General features: G+C 42.7%; 1 protein-coding gene across 5 annotated transcripts in view; it reads left to right on the top strand.

Annotated features, from left to right (window-relative positions):
* The window catches only part of SGTB (small glutamine rich tetratricopeptide repeat containing beta), a 56,052-nt gene that overhangs the window by 1,100 nt on the left and 37,506 nt on the right, over positions 1 to 17,446 (top strand). For 2 of the 5 annotated variants that reach the window (XM_029576073.1, XM_029576109.1), the window contains exons 2-3: positions 6,700 to 6,823; positions 16,369 to 16,500. In XM_029576073.1, coding sequence (XP_029431933.1) covers positions 16,401 to 16,500 — 100 coding nt within the window. In that variant the 5' untranslated portion in view covers positions 6,700 to 6,823; positions 16,369 to 16,400. Of the gene's footprint in view, positions 1 to 356; positions 480 to 6,269; positions 6,324 to 6,699; positions 6,824 to 16,368; positions 16,501 to 17,446 lie in introns of all 5 variants that reach the window. The other 3 variants (XM_029576091.1, XM_029576083.1, XM_029576100.1) reach the window with 3 other exon arrangements.

Consider the following 17,446-nt stretch of genomic DNA (forward strand, 5'->3'; position numbering starts at 1 on the left):
ACACTCCAATACCCCAGAAAGGAACAAACATTTACTTACTGAAGCCATCATTGTTGGAGTGTATGGAAATCAATGCAAAAAATGTGATGGCATCAGCTGAAAAGCAGTTTGTTCTGTTCTAGGATCATTTGTAGTTCAGCTTTGGAGAGGGAGGGAGTTTTTAAATAATTTAGTTGGTAAATAGAACAAATGAAATTATTAACATGTTCTCCTTCCGCTTTTGAATTTTATGCTATTTCTGATGAGAAGTTTTTAAAGCCGCTTCTGCTCAGCTGTTCTCACTTTCGTGCATTGCAGTGAAACAGGTCATGTGTCGGGTTTGAGGAATATTTTGAGAAATGGATCTCTTATTGCAGGTGCATATCTTGTATCCTAAGTGTGGAAATAAAATAAATATATTGAGTGAAAAGGAGGCCTGAGAATACATATTTGAGAAGGACTCAAGAATCCCCAGATGGGGAATAAACTAGAAAAGCGAGGTAAGGGCACCTTCTCAGTAACCTGAAATTAGTATTGACATTAAAGGGTAATAAAGGTGAGGTTATTCATAATACACATTCCCATCTTGGTGTAGAAACAAGTAGTAGAGAAATGGCTAGTAGTCATTTCTATATGGAAATTTAAATCAGATATAAAAAGTAAAAACATTATAATGCTACACATACGTTTTGGTCATGAAAGCCTGTTTCGTATGAACACAGTTACTGAAAAGATGATACAAAGACTCTTTCAGGTCAGTCTAGTTCAGTGGTTCCCAACCCTGTCCTGGGGACCCCCCAGCCAGTCGGCTTTTCATGATATAATGCATATATAATAATAAGATATATAATAAGATATATGCAGTCTCTACACTGGTTACCTATCAAAGCCAGGATTTCGTTCAAAGTACTCATGATGATACATAAAGACATTCATAACACCGCCCCTCTCAATCTGTGCCATCAATTCCGTGCTCACTCCTCTGAAAGACCTAGCAGAAGAGCTTACAAGGGCTCTCTGCATGTCGCCCCTACTAAATCATTACTAAGCAAAAGAGCGTTATCTACTTCTGGGCCGACGCTTTGGAACACTCTCCCACCTGACCTCCGTCAAGAACAGTGTCTCCTAACCTTCAAGAAGGACTTAAAAACTGGGCTGTTCAATCAAACTTTCCCTGAAAACCCTGGTTCTCCTTGATGCAGATCCCAAAACATGAATGCAAGACTTATGACTAACATTTAGTGGACTTATTGAACTTTCTCTTCACAGCCCTTTAAGGTCACAATCCTATTTTAATAATGTACTATATGTTTTTCGCTTCATTCATTTTATTTATTTATTTTATTTTATTATTGATTCACAATTTTTATTTATTTTTGCTCTCGGCTTGCTGTTGTTCCTTGATTCCAATTGTTTTTTTAAATGTTCAATGGTTCATGTTCACTGTTTAATGTATCGCCTCCTAGCGAAAGTTTAGTTCTTTTGTAAACCTGTGTGATCTATATTCTTTATAGGAATATCGGTATATAAAAAATTCAAATAAATAAATAAATAAATATACATGAGAGAAAATGTGCTTGTTTTCTCTCACGCATATTCATTGTGGATATCCTGAAAACCCAACTGGCTGGGGGGGTCCCCAGGACAGGGTTGGGAACCACTGGTCTAGTTTAAGCAGTTGTCAGTCTTCCTTACAGGCATGAAAATGTGAAATACAAAAACAGGCCCTGTGGAGAATACCATATTGTTCTTGTATAAATAAGTTTTGACTAACTAAGACTAACACTAATCTCACCTCTGGTCTTTAGAGAGACTCTTTTCTCTGACATGGATCACAGTATACTTATAGGTACTGGACAGTGTGCTGAAGCTATTCTGAGTATTTTGCATCTATTTTATGAATTCTCTTAGTCATTCTTTGACTGACCATAGCTATTGTTTTCTAAGATTTCTATCATTTGATAACGTTCATGCACAAAAAAACAGCACTGAGTAATCCATAGGGTCTCCTGAAGATTACAAGGGACTATTTTTAGGTGCATTTTAGAAGGAAGGCAGCATGTTTATGGTCATTTGCATGTCTGACCATATGTATGAGGTGCACATGTGTACAGACAGATGGATAGAAATAGGCATGAGGGGATTGGGGGAAGTAGGAAAATTGTACCTAATTTGTATTTTGCATATAGTATTTACTTTCCCATGTGTTGCTTTTCAAGTTTTCATGCCCGTAAGGACTACTGAATTGGACTTTCTTGTGAGGATCCAAGGTACCATTGCTTTAGTAATTGTTGAAGCAAGTCTTTGTGATAGAAACACATATTCCTCCTCATCCAGCCAGACCAGTCCAGACACATGGGTTATGTTTCTCAGTCAACAAATGGAGATAGAACTATAGGTTTGCTGATATCAGCCCATATAAGGTTCCATATTGTGCTTCACCTGCCAGTATTCTCTGTCTCCAGCAGATGGTAGACAAGCATCCTGTGCTGTCTGAGTCCTGGTTCTAGGCCGGGTGAAGGAGACATGGATTGGTTGCTTTGGGGTGATGGTCTTGACTCGCTCCAGTTGAGTGGCTCCTGGAGGTGATGGTGGAAGTTCCCTCCTCCATCTGTTGCCTTTCTTCTGTCATGGAGTTCCCTTCCTGCTTAGGATTTCAGTAAGGCTGCTCCTGTCCGCTCAGCAAAGTTTAAAAAAAAAAGAAAGAAAGAAAGGGGCGATAGTTCAGCAGAGCAGGGCTTTTTTGCATAGTGGTTGCTGCCGGGTGACTCTCTGACTGGTCAGGAGTCCTAGGTAGGGTTTTTTCTTTGCTAACAGCTGGCTGAGAGGGACAAGAGGGTGGTCATACGGTAGCAGCTCAAGGGGAGCCTGGGGGAAAAAACACTCTCCGCAATGTGTGTGGATTGCATTGGGCCATGTCAGTGGGAGGATTGAGGTGCAGGATTTGCATGGAGGACAGGGAAAGGGAGCTTCAGAAGGATGCAGTGCCTCCAGGGGATGCTGTGCCTCAGCATCATCGGGTTAATCTGTTCCTGCCGGCAGGCTTGGGAATATGGCAAGAATAGTGGCCATTTTGAAACCGTGAGATTCCAGTGGCAAGGACTGGGGTCTTCTGTGCTGTTTCCTGTAGGCTTGGAAACAGGTTCCACTAGGCCTTCAGCATTCATGGAGGGTGGGGGGGGGGGGGGGGGAGCATGGGAACCTCTTGCAGGCCAGAAACTGGCTCAAATCCATTCGTGATCTTTGTTATTAGTGGTGTTCTTAAAGGGCCTGTAACAGGCTTTTTTCCTCTGGGGCATAATTTGGTTTCTGGACCTTCCTCGCTTCAATCCTCTAATCCAGGAGTGGGCAAACTTGTAGATCCATGGGTCCCCTTCCATTCATGCAATTGGTGAGGACCTCCCCCCCCCAGATCTTTATCTTTATTTGAATTTGTTAATGGCGTATATCCTAGGCGATGATGTACAGGAGGAAAACGAGCGTAAAATCAGTACAAATACAATCCAAAACAATAATTACAACACAGAGAAAATACCAGACAATCAAAAACCATGCAAGGGCTTAATAAAATGCCTATTTGAATAGCCATGTTTTTAACAAAGTCTTGAAAGACTTCTCGCTGTCTGCAAGGGCAGTGCTTAAGGAAAAGAGTTCCAAAAGATGGGAGCAGCTACTGAGAAAGCAGAGTCTCTGGTGACACAGAACCTAGCATGCAAAGGTGAGGGCACGTTTGGAAGGCCCCTTTGTGAAGAGCGGAGCTGACAAGTTGGGTAGTAAAGTCGTAGCAAAGCATTGCACCACAGTGAAACGGCGAAGGAAATCAGTTTGAAAGTAAAGATTGTGACCTTGTATTTGATGCGTTCTGCAGTCAGAAGCCAGTGTAAGTCAAAGAGCAAGGGGTGATAGGCTCGTGCCTATTGGTGCCGGCAATGAGTAATATATGAAGAGTATCCATCAGGCAGCCACATTGCCAACTAGTGGCTCAAAGTCCATTTCCCCATTTTGTTTCTCTTCAAGTTGCTGAAAGGAGTAAGCTCACACATACACACATGGGCACAGAGAGGTAGACTCCCTCCCCTCCAACACCCAGACAGACAGAGAGAAACAGATACTCATATCCAGACACCCTACATCCAGACTGACATAGAGTGAAATGGACACAGAGACCCCACACATAGACAGAGACAAGCAGAAACCTAACACCCAGACAGGCACAGAGAGACATATAGAGAAACCCAGACAGACTACATTAACATTTACATTTATTAAGTTTAGAGACCGCCTAACACAGAATGGTCTAGGCGGTTAACAATGAAACACGCATAAAATAATTGACAAAAAGAAAACATAAAATTACATTAAAAAGCATAAAAGAATAGCAATTAAAATACTTTCAAATCATAAAACTCAAAAATAGGCAGATTTAAACAAATGGGTCTTGAGAAGACCTTTGAACTATTTAAGAGGGTCACATTTTCGTATTTCGAGTGGGAGGAGATTCCAGAACATAGGTCCGACAGTGGAGAAGGAGCATTCGCGTGTAATATAGAGGTGTGCTACTTTTGGCGAGGGGACTTCGAGAAGGAGGTGTTGTGATGAGCGTAGAGAACGAGTGGGTTGGTAAAATTTGAGTAAGGAGTTGGCCCATGGACAAGAGAAGTCATTCAGAATTTTCTGTATTATTGTTCCCAGTTTATATTTGATGCGTTTGGATGTGGATAACCAATGGAGATGAATTAGAGTTGGTGTAATGTGATCTGAGCGTTTTGTTTCAGACAGGAGTCGTGCAGCCGAGTTGATTAAGAGTTGGACTACACTCAGACTCTGAGAAAGACACACTACTATAGTAAAGGCAGGAAACTTAAAAAAAAACACCAAAAAAAAAAGTAGGTACTAGCTAAAAAATTTTTAGGAAATAAATATTCTATCCTACCCGTCCCAACTTTTTTTTTTTTTTACTTTTTTTGCAGTTTTCACTAATTTTCTATTTTTCTCTCTGTATTTTTCTTAGCTTGTTTGTCTTTATTTTCTCATGTTTTGATTTGCTTATTTAACATTTTTACACTTTTTTCCTTTTGTGCTCCATTCCCCGCATCCGTATTTCTCTCTGGTCTCTTTGCCCATGTCCCTATCCTATCTCAGCATTTCTTTGTCCCCAGCAGGCAACAACTGTGATCTCTTCCTGGATAAGCTTTCCAGCGGTAGCAGGGCCTCCTCCCAAGCTGAGGCCTGAGGGTGGCAGCTCTTCCTGGGTTGTAGTATACCACTGTGGCTGTTTCATGTCCAGTTCTGCCGCAGAATAAACGGATCTCTGCCTGGGCCCACCACAGCAGAAACATCTCCTCTCCCTTGCCTCAGCCAATGCATGCTTACAATGATGTCACTACAAACAGACAGCTCCTTCCCTCCTGAGTTTGCAGTGGCTCCGTGGCACCAGGAATAAATAGAATTGCCATTTTTTCTTCCCTGATTGGGCAGCCCCCCCTTTTAGGATTGATTACCCCCCCCCCCCCCCTTTGCTCACCCTTGCTCTAATCAAGCAGCAGGGCAGAGCATTTCTGGCAGAAAAAGGCCTAGAAAGGAGGAGGAGGAGCAGATGGAGTATGATGGCTCTTCCACATCTGATGTTTCTCTGCTGCATTTCAAGGGTGCCAGAGATTCTTCCGTGGTTGGACTCTTTTGCTTCCTTCTTTAATTTCTCATTCTTTGAGGGTCTTGCATTTCGTTGGAGAAGTGTGACGTTGACGTAGATACTGCAGAGTAGCCTATTATGGTGGGTTTGAAAAGGCCACCCAAAGCTTTTCTGTTATCTAAGTCCATCAGAGATTTAATTTCTGTGGCATGGGATGTTCTTGAAACCAACTATAAGGGAGGTAAGGCAGTGCTAAAGCTTTATCCTTTAGGTGCTCAGGAGAGGAAGATGTTTAGGGCTCGGATGTGCCTGTGTATGCTGCCTCCAGAAGTACTACTGTCCCAGTTGGGGCCGCGAGTGCCCTCAAAGATGTGCAAACAGAAAATGAACCAACACTTAAGCATTTGAGGCAGCTGGTTACACTTTGCAAGTGGCGGTATGTAGAGGCATTTGTCTGAGGTGTGTTTGTGTTCAAGAACTTTGTTTCCAAGTGGATAGAGGAAAAGTAAAAAGATTACGGTCCATCTCATTACTGGTTGGTTCCAGAGTAAAAGAGGAATTATTGTTAGACATACCCTCACCTTTAGGCTCTAACTTCAGTATTAATTTGGTGGCATTGCGCAGGCTCTCTCAATCTTTCTTTTTTTTTTTATTGTAGTATTAGCCTAAGAACAAGACCAGAAGATAGCAATAGAACCAAGAAACTGGCAAGGTATTTTGAGCAATTTGAATATTCTTGCAGCCTTAAAGATTGAAAAACCAAAACAAAGCCAGTCAGCATATTACAGCAATAGCCAGCTCCAGTCCTTGAGTTCAACAACAAGGACCGTTTTCAGGATACCAAGTCTGTATTCTCCACTAAATCATTAGCTGTAAACACGCTTATTTAAGGGCCCAGGCTGCACTACTAAAATCTTATAAGCAGTCTCCTGCATCTGGAGCCATTTTTTCATGCCCTTATGTTATTGGTATGATTACTACTATTATTTTATTATTGGATTTTTAGGCAGTGTTGCGCAATACCACAGTTTGTGTGCCTGCAAACACAGTCTAAAAACACTAATTGTTTTGTTTGTTTTTTATTGCAGATACACTGATTTTGGAGCCTGTTTTTCAATTGGAGCTACCCGATTAAGAACAGGATATCTTTCTCTCACATACCTGGGTATCTTTCAGCTGGAAGCCAATACTGTAAAGAGGGGGAGCTAACAGGTGAGTTACTCATATTTGATTTAAATTTTAGTATGTTATCTTGTATTTTTTATTATATTATTCCTCACTTAGAGTGCAGGAACACAAGATATTACACATAGAAATATCTATTTGACCAAGTTTGTTTTGATGGTTTATATTGCAAATAGGATCCGGAAAAGTGTCACAAAGACCCGAGTTTTGAACTTCAAAAAAACAGACTTTGTAGAAATGGGGAAATATCTGGAGGCAGAACTTGAAGACTGGGAGAAAATGGGAGTGGTCGAACAACAGTGGGCCAAACTAAAAGGAGCAATTACAAAAGCAACAAATCTATATGTTAGAAAAGTAAACAAAAGTAAGAGAAATAAAAAGCCAATCTGGTTCACAAAGGAGGTGGCTGATGTAATAAAAGCAAAAAAAAGCAGCTTTTAAGAAATATAAAGAATCCCAAAAAGTGGAACACAAGGAGGATTATCTGGCGAAACTGAGGGAGATGAAAAAAATAATCAAGAAAGCAAAAAGTCAGACAGAGGAAAGGATTGCCATGGAGGTAAAGCGAGGTGACAAAACATTTTTCAGATATATCAGAGAAAGGTACATAGTGGTAAAGTGAAATTGAAAGGGGATAAGGACCAATGGGTGGAGAAAGATGATGAATTAGCAGAAATATTAAACAAATACTTCAGTTCAATGTTCACTAAAGAAGACCCTGGAGAAGGACCGTCACTTGTTATCAAGACTGTAGAAGGGGGTGGAGTAGATTTACGGAAGATAATATATGGGAAGAGCTAAGAAAACTGAATGTGGACAAAGCCATGGGGCCTGATGAGGTTCACCCCAGAATACTGAGGGAACTCAGAGATGTGCTGGCAGGTCCACTGTGTGACCTGTTCAATAGATCCCTGGAAAAGGGTTTAGTGCCTATTGACTAGAAAAGAGTGGTGGTGATCCCGCTTCACAAGAGTGGGAGCAGAGAAGAGGCTGGAAACTACAGGCCAGTTAGCATCACCTCGGTGGTGGGAAAATTAATGGAGACTCTGCTGAAGGAAAGGATAGTGAACTATCTACAATCCGATGGGTTACTCGATCAGAAGCAGCATTGATTCACCAGGGGAAGGTCCTGTCAGATTAATTTAATTGATTTCTTTGATTGGGTGACTAGAGAACTGGATCAGGGAAGAGCGCTCGATGTAATTTACTTACATATTAGTAAAGCTTTTGATACGGTCTCACATAGAAGACTCATCAACAAAATGAGAAGCTTGGGAGTCAGCTCCAAGGTGTTGGCATGGATTACAAACTGGTTGAAGAATAGAAGACAACAGGTGATGGTAAATGGAGCCTACTCTGAAGAGAGAATGGTGTTAAGTGGAGTGCCACAGGGATCGGTGTTGGGTCCGGTTCTGTTCAACATCTTCGTGAACGACATTGTGGAAGGGATAGAAGGTAAAGTTTATCTATTTGCGGATGATACTAAGATCTGCAACAGAGTGGATATGCTGGAAGGAATATAGAGAATGAGATGGGATTTAAGGAACCTGGAAGAGTGGTCAAAGATATGGCAGCTGAGATTCAATGCCAAGAAATGCAGAGTCATGCATCTGGGGTGTGGTAATCCGAAAGAACTGTATGCGTTGGGGGGTGAAGGGCCAATGTGCATGGAGCAGGAGAGAGACCTTGGGGTGATGGTGCCTAATGACCTGAAGTCAACGAAGCAGTGTGACACGGCGATAGCCAAAGCCAGAAGAATGCTAGGCTGCATAGAGAGAGGAATATCTAGTAAGAAAAGGGAAGTGATAATCCCCTTGTTCAGGTGCTTGGTGAGGCCTCACCTGGAGTACTGTGTTCAGTTCTGGAGACCGTATCTCAAAGAGACAGAGACAGGATGGAGACGGTCCAGAGAAGGGTGACCAAAATGGTGGGTGGTCTCCATCACATGACTTATGAGGAGAGATTAAAGAACCTGAATATGTATACCCTGGAGGAGAGGAGGAGCAGGGGTGATATGATACAGACCTTCAGATACTTGAAAGGTTTTAATGATCCATGGTCGTCAACAAACCTTTTCCATTGGAAACATTTTAGTAAAACTAGGGGTCACGATTTGAAACTCCAGGGAGGAAGACTTAGAACAAATATCAGGAAATATTTCTTCACTGAGAGGGTGGCGGATGCCTGGAATGCTCTTCCGGAGGAAGTGGTGAAGACTAAAACTGTGAAGGTTTTCAAAGGGGCATGGGATAAACACTGTGGATCCCTAAAGGCTAGAAGATGGGAATAAATTTAAAAAAAAGCTTAACCGGCAAGAAGCGGCAGTTACTACCCTTAACAGAAACATGGGGGTAACTTTCATGGAGCAGCAGTTACTATCTTGGGAAGCTTGCTGGGCAGACTAGTTGGACCATTTTGGTCTTTTTCTGCTGTCATTACTATGTTACTATATGTTACTATATATTGATGCCTTTGTAATGCACTTGTATTTAAATAATGCATTTAGAATCTTTGGAGAGAGAAAAAGCTACAGCTGAGAAGGGATTAACAACTAGTCTCACAACACATGCGCTTTCTGAAGATAGCTATAATAGAAGAGTTTAGATTATGAAGGGGCTGCCATGGAGTAGGCCTCCAGTACACTGTGCATGATCTTTTGATTTGCTCTCCTCTGCTGTACTGTTTATAAATAAAAATGCACCCCCACAATTTTTAATCAAAGGCATTTGGTCCATTGGACAGTTATGGAAGCAATAGATCTTTTCTTGGAATTTATCTATGGTGTTGCAAGTTATTTCCTATGTATAGCAGCAGCAACAGTAGTGTACATGGCTGTTTATATGATAAATCACATGGTTACAATGATCCCATCCCAAAGAGCTTACCACCTGAGGCAGAGCCTAGTTAATTAACATGGGGGTCGATTCACCCTAGCAGTTTTGACACCATGGAATGAACAGTGGATAATTTTAGTTTTCCTGAGTAGGTAGTGTGATTTCTTTTCAGATTGAATAGTTTTCTCCCCCTGCTCTTTTTGACTAGGATCCATGTGCACTGATTGTGACTGAGAACCTGCAGAGTATGAGGGCTAAAGGCCTTGCCACCTGACTATTGGGGAGATGATAATATAACAATTGTCTAGACAGGATTTTTTTTTTTTAAGAAAAATATTTTCTGCTTCCATTTTTATATACAGTATCATGATATTCACATTTTTCTGTTGAAAAGTTGCATTTTTAGTCCCTGCCTACTGCACAAGCATTAAACACACAAATTTCCCAACTCTGCCGTTTCCCCCGAGTGTTGTCTGTCTTTCAACCCATTTTCACAAGTATAGAGACGTACTCTATCCACATGCACTTAAAGTTCTCCACATAAACTCATCATTCATCACTAATTCTAGAAAGAACACAAAAGATACCATATCAGACAAAAAATTATAGTTTTTTTTGTTTTTTGTTTTTTTTTTTTACAAAATTTAAAACTTTAAATCATTTTTTTGTCCTCCTTCCCATGAGGCAGGAAAGAGGTCTCTGGTTAGGATGAGGTTCTCCCTCCATCCTAGGTGGGGCTGCCTCTTGCTGTTCCCAGAGCATTAGCATGGGCATTTCCAGGTGAGGATGAAAGAAAAACTGACAGCTGTTCCAGATGCCTGCCAGACAAATCAGAAAGCAGTAGGTACAAAACAGAACAAAGGCAGCACATTCAATTACATTTTCAATAGAGGGCATTTTTTCCCCTCCAGAAAAAATGTAGGGAATGCATACAGGTATCTAATAGTGGCATGCCTGGACTACAGGACCCTAGCCCTTTGGAGAGGCATTCTCTGGATAGTTGAGGGCAAAGGGAGAAGATGTGAAGAAATTAGCTTGCAAGAAGGTTGCAGTTGCACTAATAAGCATGAAAAAAACCCCATAAAGGCCAGGTTACATTGGAGAGAGAGAGAGCATGCAATGTAACCAAGAAAGACAGGCAAGTAATGGGATAGACCCTACTCAATGAATTCAGAAACAGCACATGGCCTTCCATTGCACACAATAGAGGACTATGCCCAAAGCACAGAAAGGAAACAACTCCACAGCATATGCACATAGACATAACAGATAAGGATAGAAGAGAATAAGCACTCTTTTAAAGATGTACCAAATGAGTAAAAAACCCAAGTGCTATGCCAGTATGCCAGACAGAACAGGGGGTTGAAATGGGGTACCATTCCTCCTCGCCACCAGGAGACAGGAGGGGGACTAGGTAGGAAAGCCTGGAGGACCAGCTGTGGCTATTGCAAAAAAATCCACTCTGTATTTCCATCTACATGTCTATTGTTGTCCATTATGGAGTCAGGTGAATATATTTTGTATATAGGTTAATCTGAAAAAATATGTATATAAAAATGTTCATGAATGAATTGAGACCAATAAATGCAACGTATTAGTCTAGAGAAAGATACACTCGCACTCTAGCAGCACACGTTGATTTATTAACAGTTCCCACACAGAAAAATAGAAGACAAAATATGCCAGACTTAGAGTTAGGAGGAGGACCCACTGGGGATGGTCCTCCTTGTCCTTGGAGGACCACCTGCAGGAATGTGGCTAGGCATGACTAAGTTCCTGTATGCAGTGCTTGTCTCATAATCAAGCAACGAGCCTGAGCATGTCTGGCCCACTGATAATAATGACAAACTCTGAGACCACTCAAAAGTTGGAAATACAAAAAAGAAAAATGAGTCTTGATAATTCAATCTAATGAGCTAATAACCTGATTAATTTATCCAGTATATATATTTAGGACTGCCACTAAATCAGCTAATACTGAAAAATGTATGCTGAAGTTAGATGGTCCTTTTTTTTTTTTTCTTTATAGAATGATAATTTCTTAGCGTCCAGTCAGATGAATCCAGAACAAGTGGGTTATGCACCTATACCAGCAGATTGAGACGGAGCAAACTGATGTCACAGTATATACACTCCTGTAGTGACATCAGCCTGCCAGTATTCTTCGTTTCCAGCAGATGGTAGACATGCATCTCCCTACTGGGGATTGCTTCAGTTTGGGGAAAAAAAGGAGAAATAAGGAAAATTAATTTGCCCTGCTCTCCTGCGGTGATACCAAATGGTCCCTCCCCCAGTTGAGAATTCCTGAGGTGATTTCCGTGGTCCCTCAGATGAGTGCCTTGGTCCGGTAGTGGTCAGCCAGCATGGGCTTACCTATTTAAGCAGCTGAAAGGCAGTAGGTGCAGGAAACTGAGCGAGGCGGTAATGGCATATGCCTTCTCCCCCTGCAGCCAGAGACAGTCCCTGTACTCAGCCAGGTAGAACTGAGCTCAGGTAAGTTTTTAAAATAAATAAATAAAAACAGAGACAGAGAAGGAGTGTGTTTTGGTGTAGGGCTTCCTCCTTCCCTCGGTCTCCATGCTTAGTGCGCCATTCTGACATTTGTCCTGCTCCGTGGGAGGTCGCGGGACATGGGCAGCCTTGCGGGTTGAGCAGCTTCTGTAGGCTAGGCCCTGCTCTGAGGCTTTTTCACTGCACGCCGCGTGGTAGGCCTCAAAGGCATTTCGTGCGCTTTTTATAGGCTGCCCTCTACAGATTCTCACCGATCCCGCCAGATCCAGTCTTGCCTGGTGGCTTGTCCCGGAACACTTATCTCGCGGAGTGGACCTCGAAGTTCCGAAGTGGGTCGTAGTGACCACGGAGGGCAGTCTCTCCGGTTGGGGAGCAGTCTGTCTGTCCCATTCAGTTCAGGGCCAGTGGTCATCGAAGGAGGAAAGCTGGTTGATCAAACGCCCGGAGACCAAAGCAGTTAGATTGGCGCTGCAGCGCTTCCTCCCACTGTGACACAATCGGGCTGTCCAAGTCCTGTCCGACAGTGTGACGTTGGTGGCCTACATCAACTGTCAGGATGGCACCAAAAGTCAAGTGGTGGCTGCCAAAGCAGAGCAACTCATGGCTTGGGCAGAGAAGCATCGCGCCCTGCTTGTGGCATCTCACATCGCCAGAACCGACAACATACAAGGGGATTTCCTGAGTCGGAAGCGGATAGATCCAGGAGAGTGGGAACTTTCAGACCAAGCAATGGACCTCATCTTGCGCAGATGGGGGTCTCCACACATGGACTTAATGGCGACGCAAGGAAATGCAAAGGCTCCTCACGTCTTCATTTGCAGAAGGGATTACAGCGCAGAGGGCATCGATGCGTAGGTGCTTCCGTGGCTAACATTGGTTTTCCTATATGTCTTCCCTCCCTGGCCTCTAGTCAGCAAAATTCTACGCAGGATAGAGGTTCATCCAGGAAAAGTAATTCTAGTGGCTCCAGAGTGGCCCTGACGTCCGTAGTTTGTGGATCTGGTCAATCTTGCAGTGGACGGACCCCTGAGGCTCGGACTTCCAAATCTGCTTCGTCAAGGCCCTATATTTTTTGACCAGGCAGGTCGCTTTGTCTAGCGGCCTGGCTTTTGAAAGGTGGAGATTAAGGAAGAAAGGGTATTCGGAGGAAGTAATTACTACTTTGCTGCAAGTCAGGAAAACCTCTACCTCCCTGTCATATGTCAGAGTTTGGAGAGTCTTCGAGACGTGGTGTCGTGAGCAACGAGTTCTTCCCAGACAGGCTATGGTGGCTCACATTTTGGCGTTCTTGCAAAGCGGCTTAGCCAAAGGCTTGTCCTTTAATTCCCTCCGAGTACAAGTGGCTGCATTGGGTTTTCTTGTAGGCAGGTCGCTAGCATCACATCCGGATGTGGTGCAATTTCTCAGGGGGGTGAAGCATTTGAATCCTCCCATCTGTCCTGTGTGTCCTTCTTGGAACCTTAATTTGGTGCTTAGAGTTTTGTCTGATCCGCCTTTCGAACCTATTAAACGTGCCATGTTAAAGGACCTCACTTTGAAAATGGTGTTTTTGGTGGCAATCTGCTCGGCTCGCAGGATCTCAGAGATCCAGGCCCTTTCTTGTAGGGAGCCTTTCTTGAGAATTTCTGATTCGGGAGTCTCTCTTAGAATGGTTCCCTCCTTTTTGCCAAAGGTGGTCCAAACTTTTCATTTAAGTCAATCAGTGTAGCTCCCAGCTTTTTCGCATATATCTCCCGATGTCCCTCATGCGAGGGAGCTGAGACGTTTGGATGTTAGGAGGACTCTTTTGTACTATTTGGAGGTCACAAATCCTTTCAGAGTTTCAGATCATTTGTTTGTCTTGTGGAGCGGTCCTAAGAGAGGTCAGAAAGCGTTTAAGGCGACTATTGCGCGATGATTAAAAGAAGCTATTTCGTCTGCTTACATTTGTAGAGGACGACCGGTTCCCGAAGGCTTAAAAGCCCATTCCATTTGCTCCCAGGTGGCTTCTTGGGCTGAATGCCAGCTGGTGTCGCCACAAGAAATCTGTAGAGCGGCTACTTGGAAGACACTGCATACATTTGCTCGTCACTACCGCTTGGACGTCCAAGCTCCAGATGTCAGCAATTTTGGCAGTGGTGTTCTTCTTTCTCATCCCACCCTGTCTAGGGAAGCTTTGGTACATCCCACAGTCTGGACTAATCCGACTGTGGGATTTCTTTGTACGTATTAGTCCCACAGTCGGATTAGTCCCACAGTCTGGACTAATCCGACTGTGGGATTTCCCTGTACGTACAGTACAGAGAAAGGAACATTGGTTCTTAACTGCTAATTTTCATTCCTGTAGTACCACGGATCAGTCCAGACACCCACCCGTTGAGGGAGTTTCATGAGAGTCCGCTCTGAAATTCAGTTTTATTGCAGAAGACTACAGAAGAAGGCTACAGGTTTCTTCACTTTTTGAATTGGACATGTGTTTCCACCAGTTGTGGTTTTAAAGTTCTCTGTTTTCCAATTTTTGTCCTGGCTTGATTTGTTGTTATTCTTGTTTCTGCTTGGATAATCTTTATACTGAAGAGATGCAGGTAGCACACCAGGTTAAGAGGGGGTGCCCTTCAAGTTTTTCTCTGTCTCCATCTGCTGGAAGGGAAGGAAGGCATAACCCACAGTCTGGACTGATCCGTGGTACTACATGAACGAAAATTAGCAGGTAAGAACCAATTTTCCTTTTTTTGACTGAAATAAGCATTTTTTCCCCTGGACTACGTGTTCCTATGGAACTGGAGCAAATAAGGGATTCAGAGAATGCAAATGAGGCGATTTGGAGATTGAAGTGATGGGTAAGTTCCTTCCTGTCTTTAGAACATGCGTACGGATGTCATGGCCTGAGTACAGCCGGTGTGGTTTCTGCACCTTTTATGATGGGAAACCAGTGTCGTCAGAGTGATTTTTCCATGTTTCAAAGGCATAATTAGGTGTTAGTTAATGCATTCCAAGGCTATGAGCAGGATGGTCCCAAAGCATTTCATTTTACTCTCATTTTCACTCTGTTTTGAGTAGCAGATAATTTTATTCATTGATCAGCCTAAATAATTTATTTTTCTTTATTTGAATTTAGCTCACTGGTAGCCCAAGTTGAGTTACTGTCAGATGTTGTAGGTATTTCCTCATCCCGCAGTTATGCGGCATATAGCACCGAATGCCTAATTTTATAAATCCTTACCAAATTATTTCAACATTTTTTTAACTGTAGGCAACCTTCAGGACATATTGCTATGATACACTTAATCCCCCTAATAAACGCCTTATTGTTACCGAATACTATTGGCACCACCTATGTAATGTACGACCCATATTTTTTACTGGTGCCCTATTGTAAACTGTTGTGATGGTGAATAACTTAATGACGGTATATAAAAACTCTTAAATAAAATAAATAAACAAATCCCAGTCGACTCACAAACTAAAGAGGTAATTTTCAAAAGGATTGCGAATTGCTACTTATACAAGCATAATTCCTTTGAAAATTCACTCCATAGGGCCAAATTTTCAAAAGGTTTTATGTGCATAAATGTGGCTTTGAAAAATGCTATGTGCTTTTACGCTCATAACATAAGGCGCATCAGCAGGATTTGAACTCTGGAGTCCTTGGGTCCCAGCCTGCTGCCATAACTTGTAGATCACTTTGCTTCTCACTATAAAATGGGTGAGTTGACCCGTTGTGTAAAAGTTACGTACAAAACTAAGTCTCCATGGGATACAGCCACATTTTTCTTGGAGATGTCCAAATATTTTGTGTGCAGCATGAGAAAATATCACAAGCTAACTGTCTGTGGATATTCATGCAGCTCAGGTACAGGACAGAATTTGAGGCCATAAAGAGTGGTAGATAACTTAACTGAGGTCTCCAAATGCTATATTACCTGCAAAATAAATGCTGAAACTTTTTCTTCAGAGAACAGTGACAAGAATGAGCTTGTACTGTAGTATGTCAAAATGCATTTGTGGGAGTTTTGAATTATAGTACCCTGAACTGGAACACGAGTGGTATATAGTTTGCAAATGATATCAATAAATCATCAAGGAAAACACAACTTATTATGTTAATTAATGGATTTTTTTTTGTTTTGGGGGGTTTTCCAGCAAAATTAGAATTTTTTTTCATAACTACAGTGGCCTTAATACTTTTTTAGAATTATTTAGATGAAGAACAATTTAACTCTGCTGAAAATGTTTCTGTTTTTTCAGTTTGATTTAGATAAAACAGATAAGCTGCAGTGATGGCTTCAGTTAAGCGACTGGTGTATTCAGTCCTTCATTTCTTGCGTGAACAGTCTCAGCTGGATACGTACACTTCAGATGAACAGGAGAGCTTGGAAGGTAAACAGTAAGCTGAGAAAATGCCTGTCTGAGGGCTTTGAATAACATCCGTTTATTCCTATACAATTAATACTGTAACCTGTCACATGGCGCAAACTTTCTACACCATGTGTTAGTGCAAATCAGCTCAAAGAGGAAAATGGTTCTATACTATATTTATAGCTGTGATCATGTGATTATTAGGTCACCTGATGTGGTTCATGATATTGATGGATTTCCATGTGAGTTATGATTAAAGTGGATATAACTTAGCCGTTTCTTCCTATTAGCTTTTATCTGAAAATTGCATGCCATGCAGTTCTTCAAAAGATGTTACCCATATGTCTTTGGGGTTGCCTGTTTCAGACAAGTATTCAGTTATTTTTCTAAATGTAAACACATCGGGGTAGATTTTAATAGATGCGTGAGCGCGTCCATGTGCCCGTGCAACCCGGCGCACAGACATGGACACGCGATTTTATAACATGCGCATGCAGGTGCGAGCATGTTATAAAATCAGGGGGCACGGCCTGGCATGGGTCGGCACGTGCAAGGGCGTAGATTTTAAGAGAAACGCGCGGGGTACATTTGTGTGCGCTACCTGGCGCGCACAAATGTACACCCGATTTTATAAGATGCGTGCGCTGCCGCGTGCATGTTATAAAATCCAGGGTTGGCGCGCGCAAGGGGGGGCCTCGGAGCGGAGCAGCCTCGGAGGGAACTTCCCTACCCCCCCCACCCCACCTTCCCTTCCCCTACCTCCCTCGCCCTCCCTCCCTACTTTTTTTTTTCCTTGTTTTAAAGCTTACGTTAGCCCTGGGGCTGAAGTAAGTTGCGCGCGATCCCCGGCACAGCAGCAAATGGCCGCTGTGCCAGGAGTCTCTGACCCCGCCCCGGACCACCCTGCCCCCCCGACCGTCCCACCCCTTCCCCGCCCATTTTTGCAAGCCCCCGGGACTTACACGCA

The sequence above is a fragment of the Rhinatrema bivittatum genome, chromosome 1 (assembly GCF_901001135.1).
Source record: "Rhinatrema bivittatum chromosome 1, aRhiBiv1.1, whole genome shotgun sequence".
NCBI classification, from domain to species: domain Eukaryota; kingdom Metazoa; phylum Chordata; class Amphibia; order Gymnophiona; family Rhinatrematidae; genus Rhinatrema; species Rhinatrema bivittatum.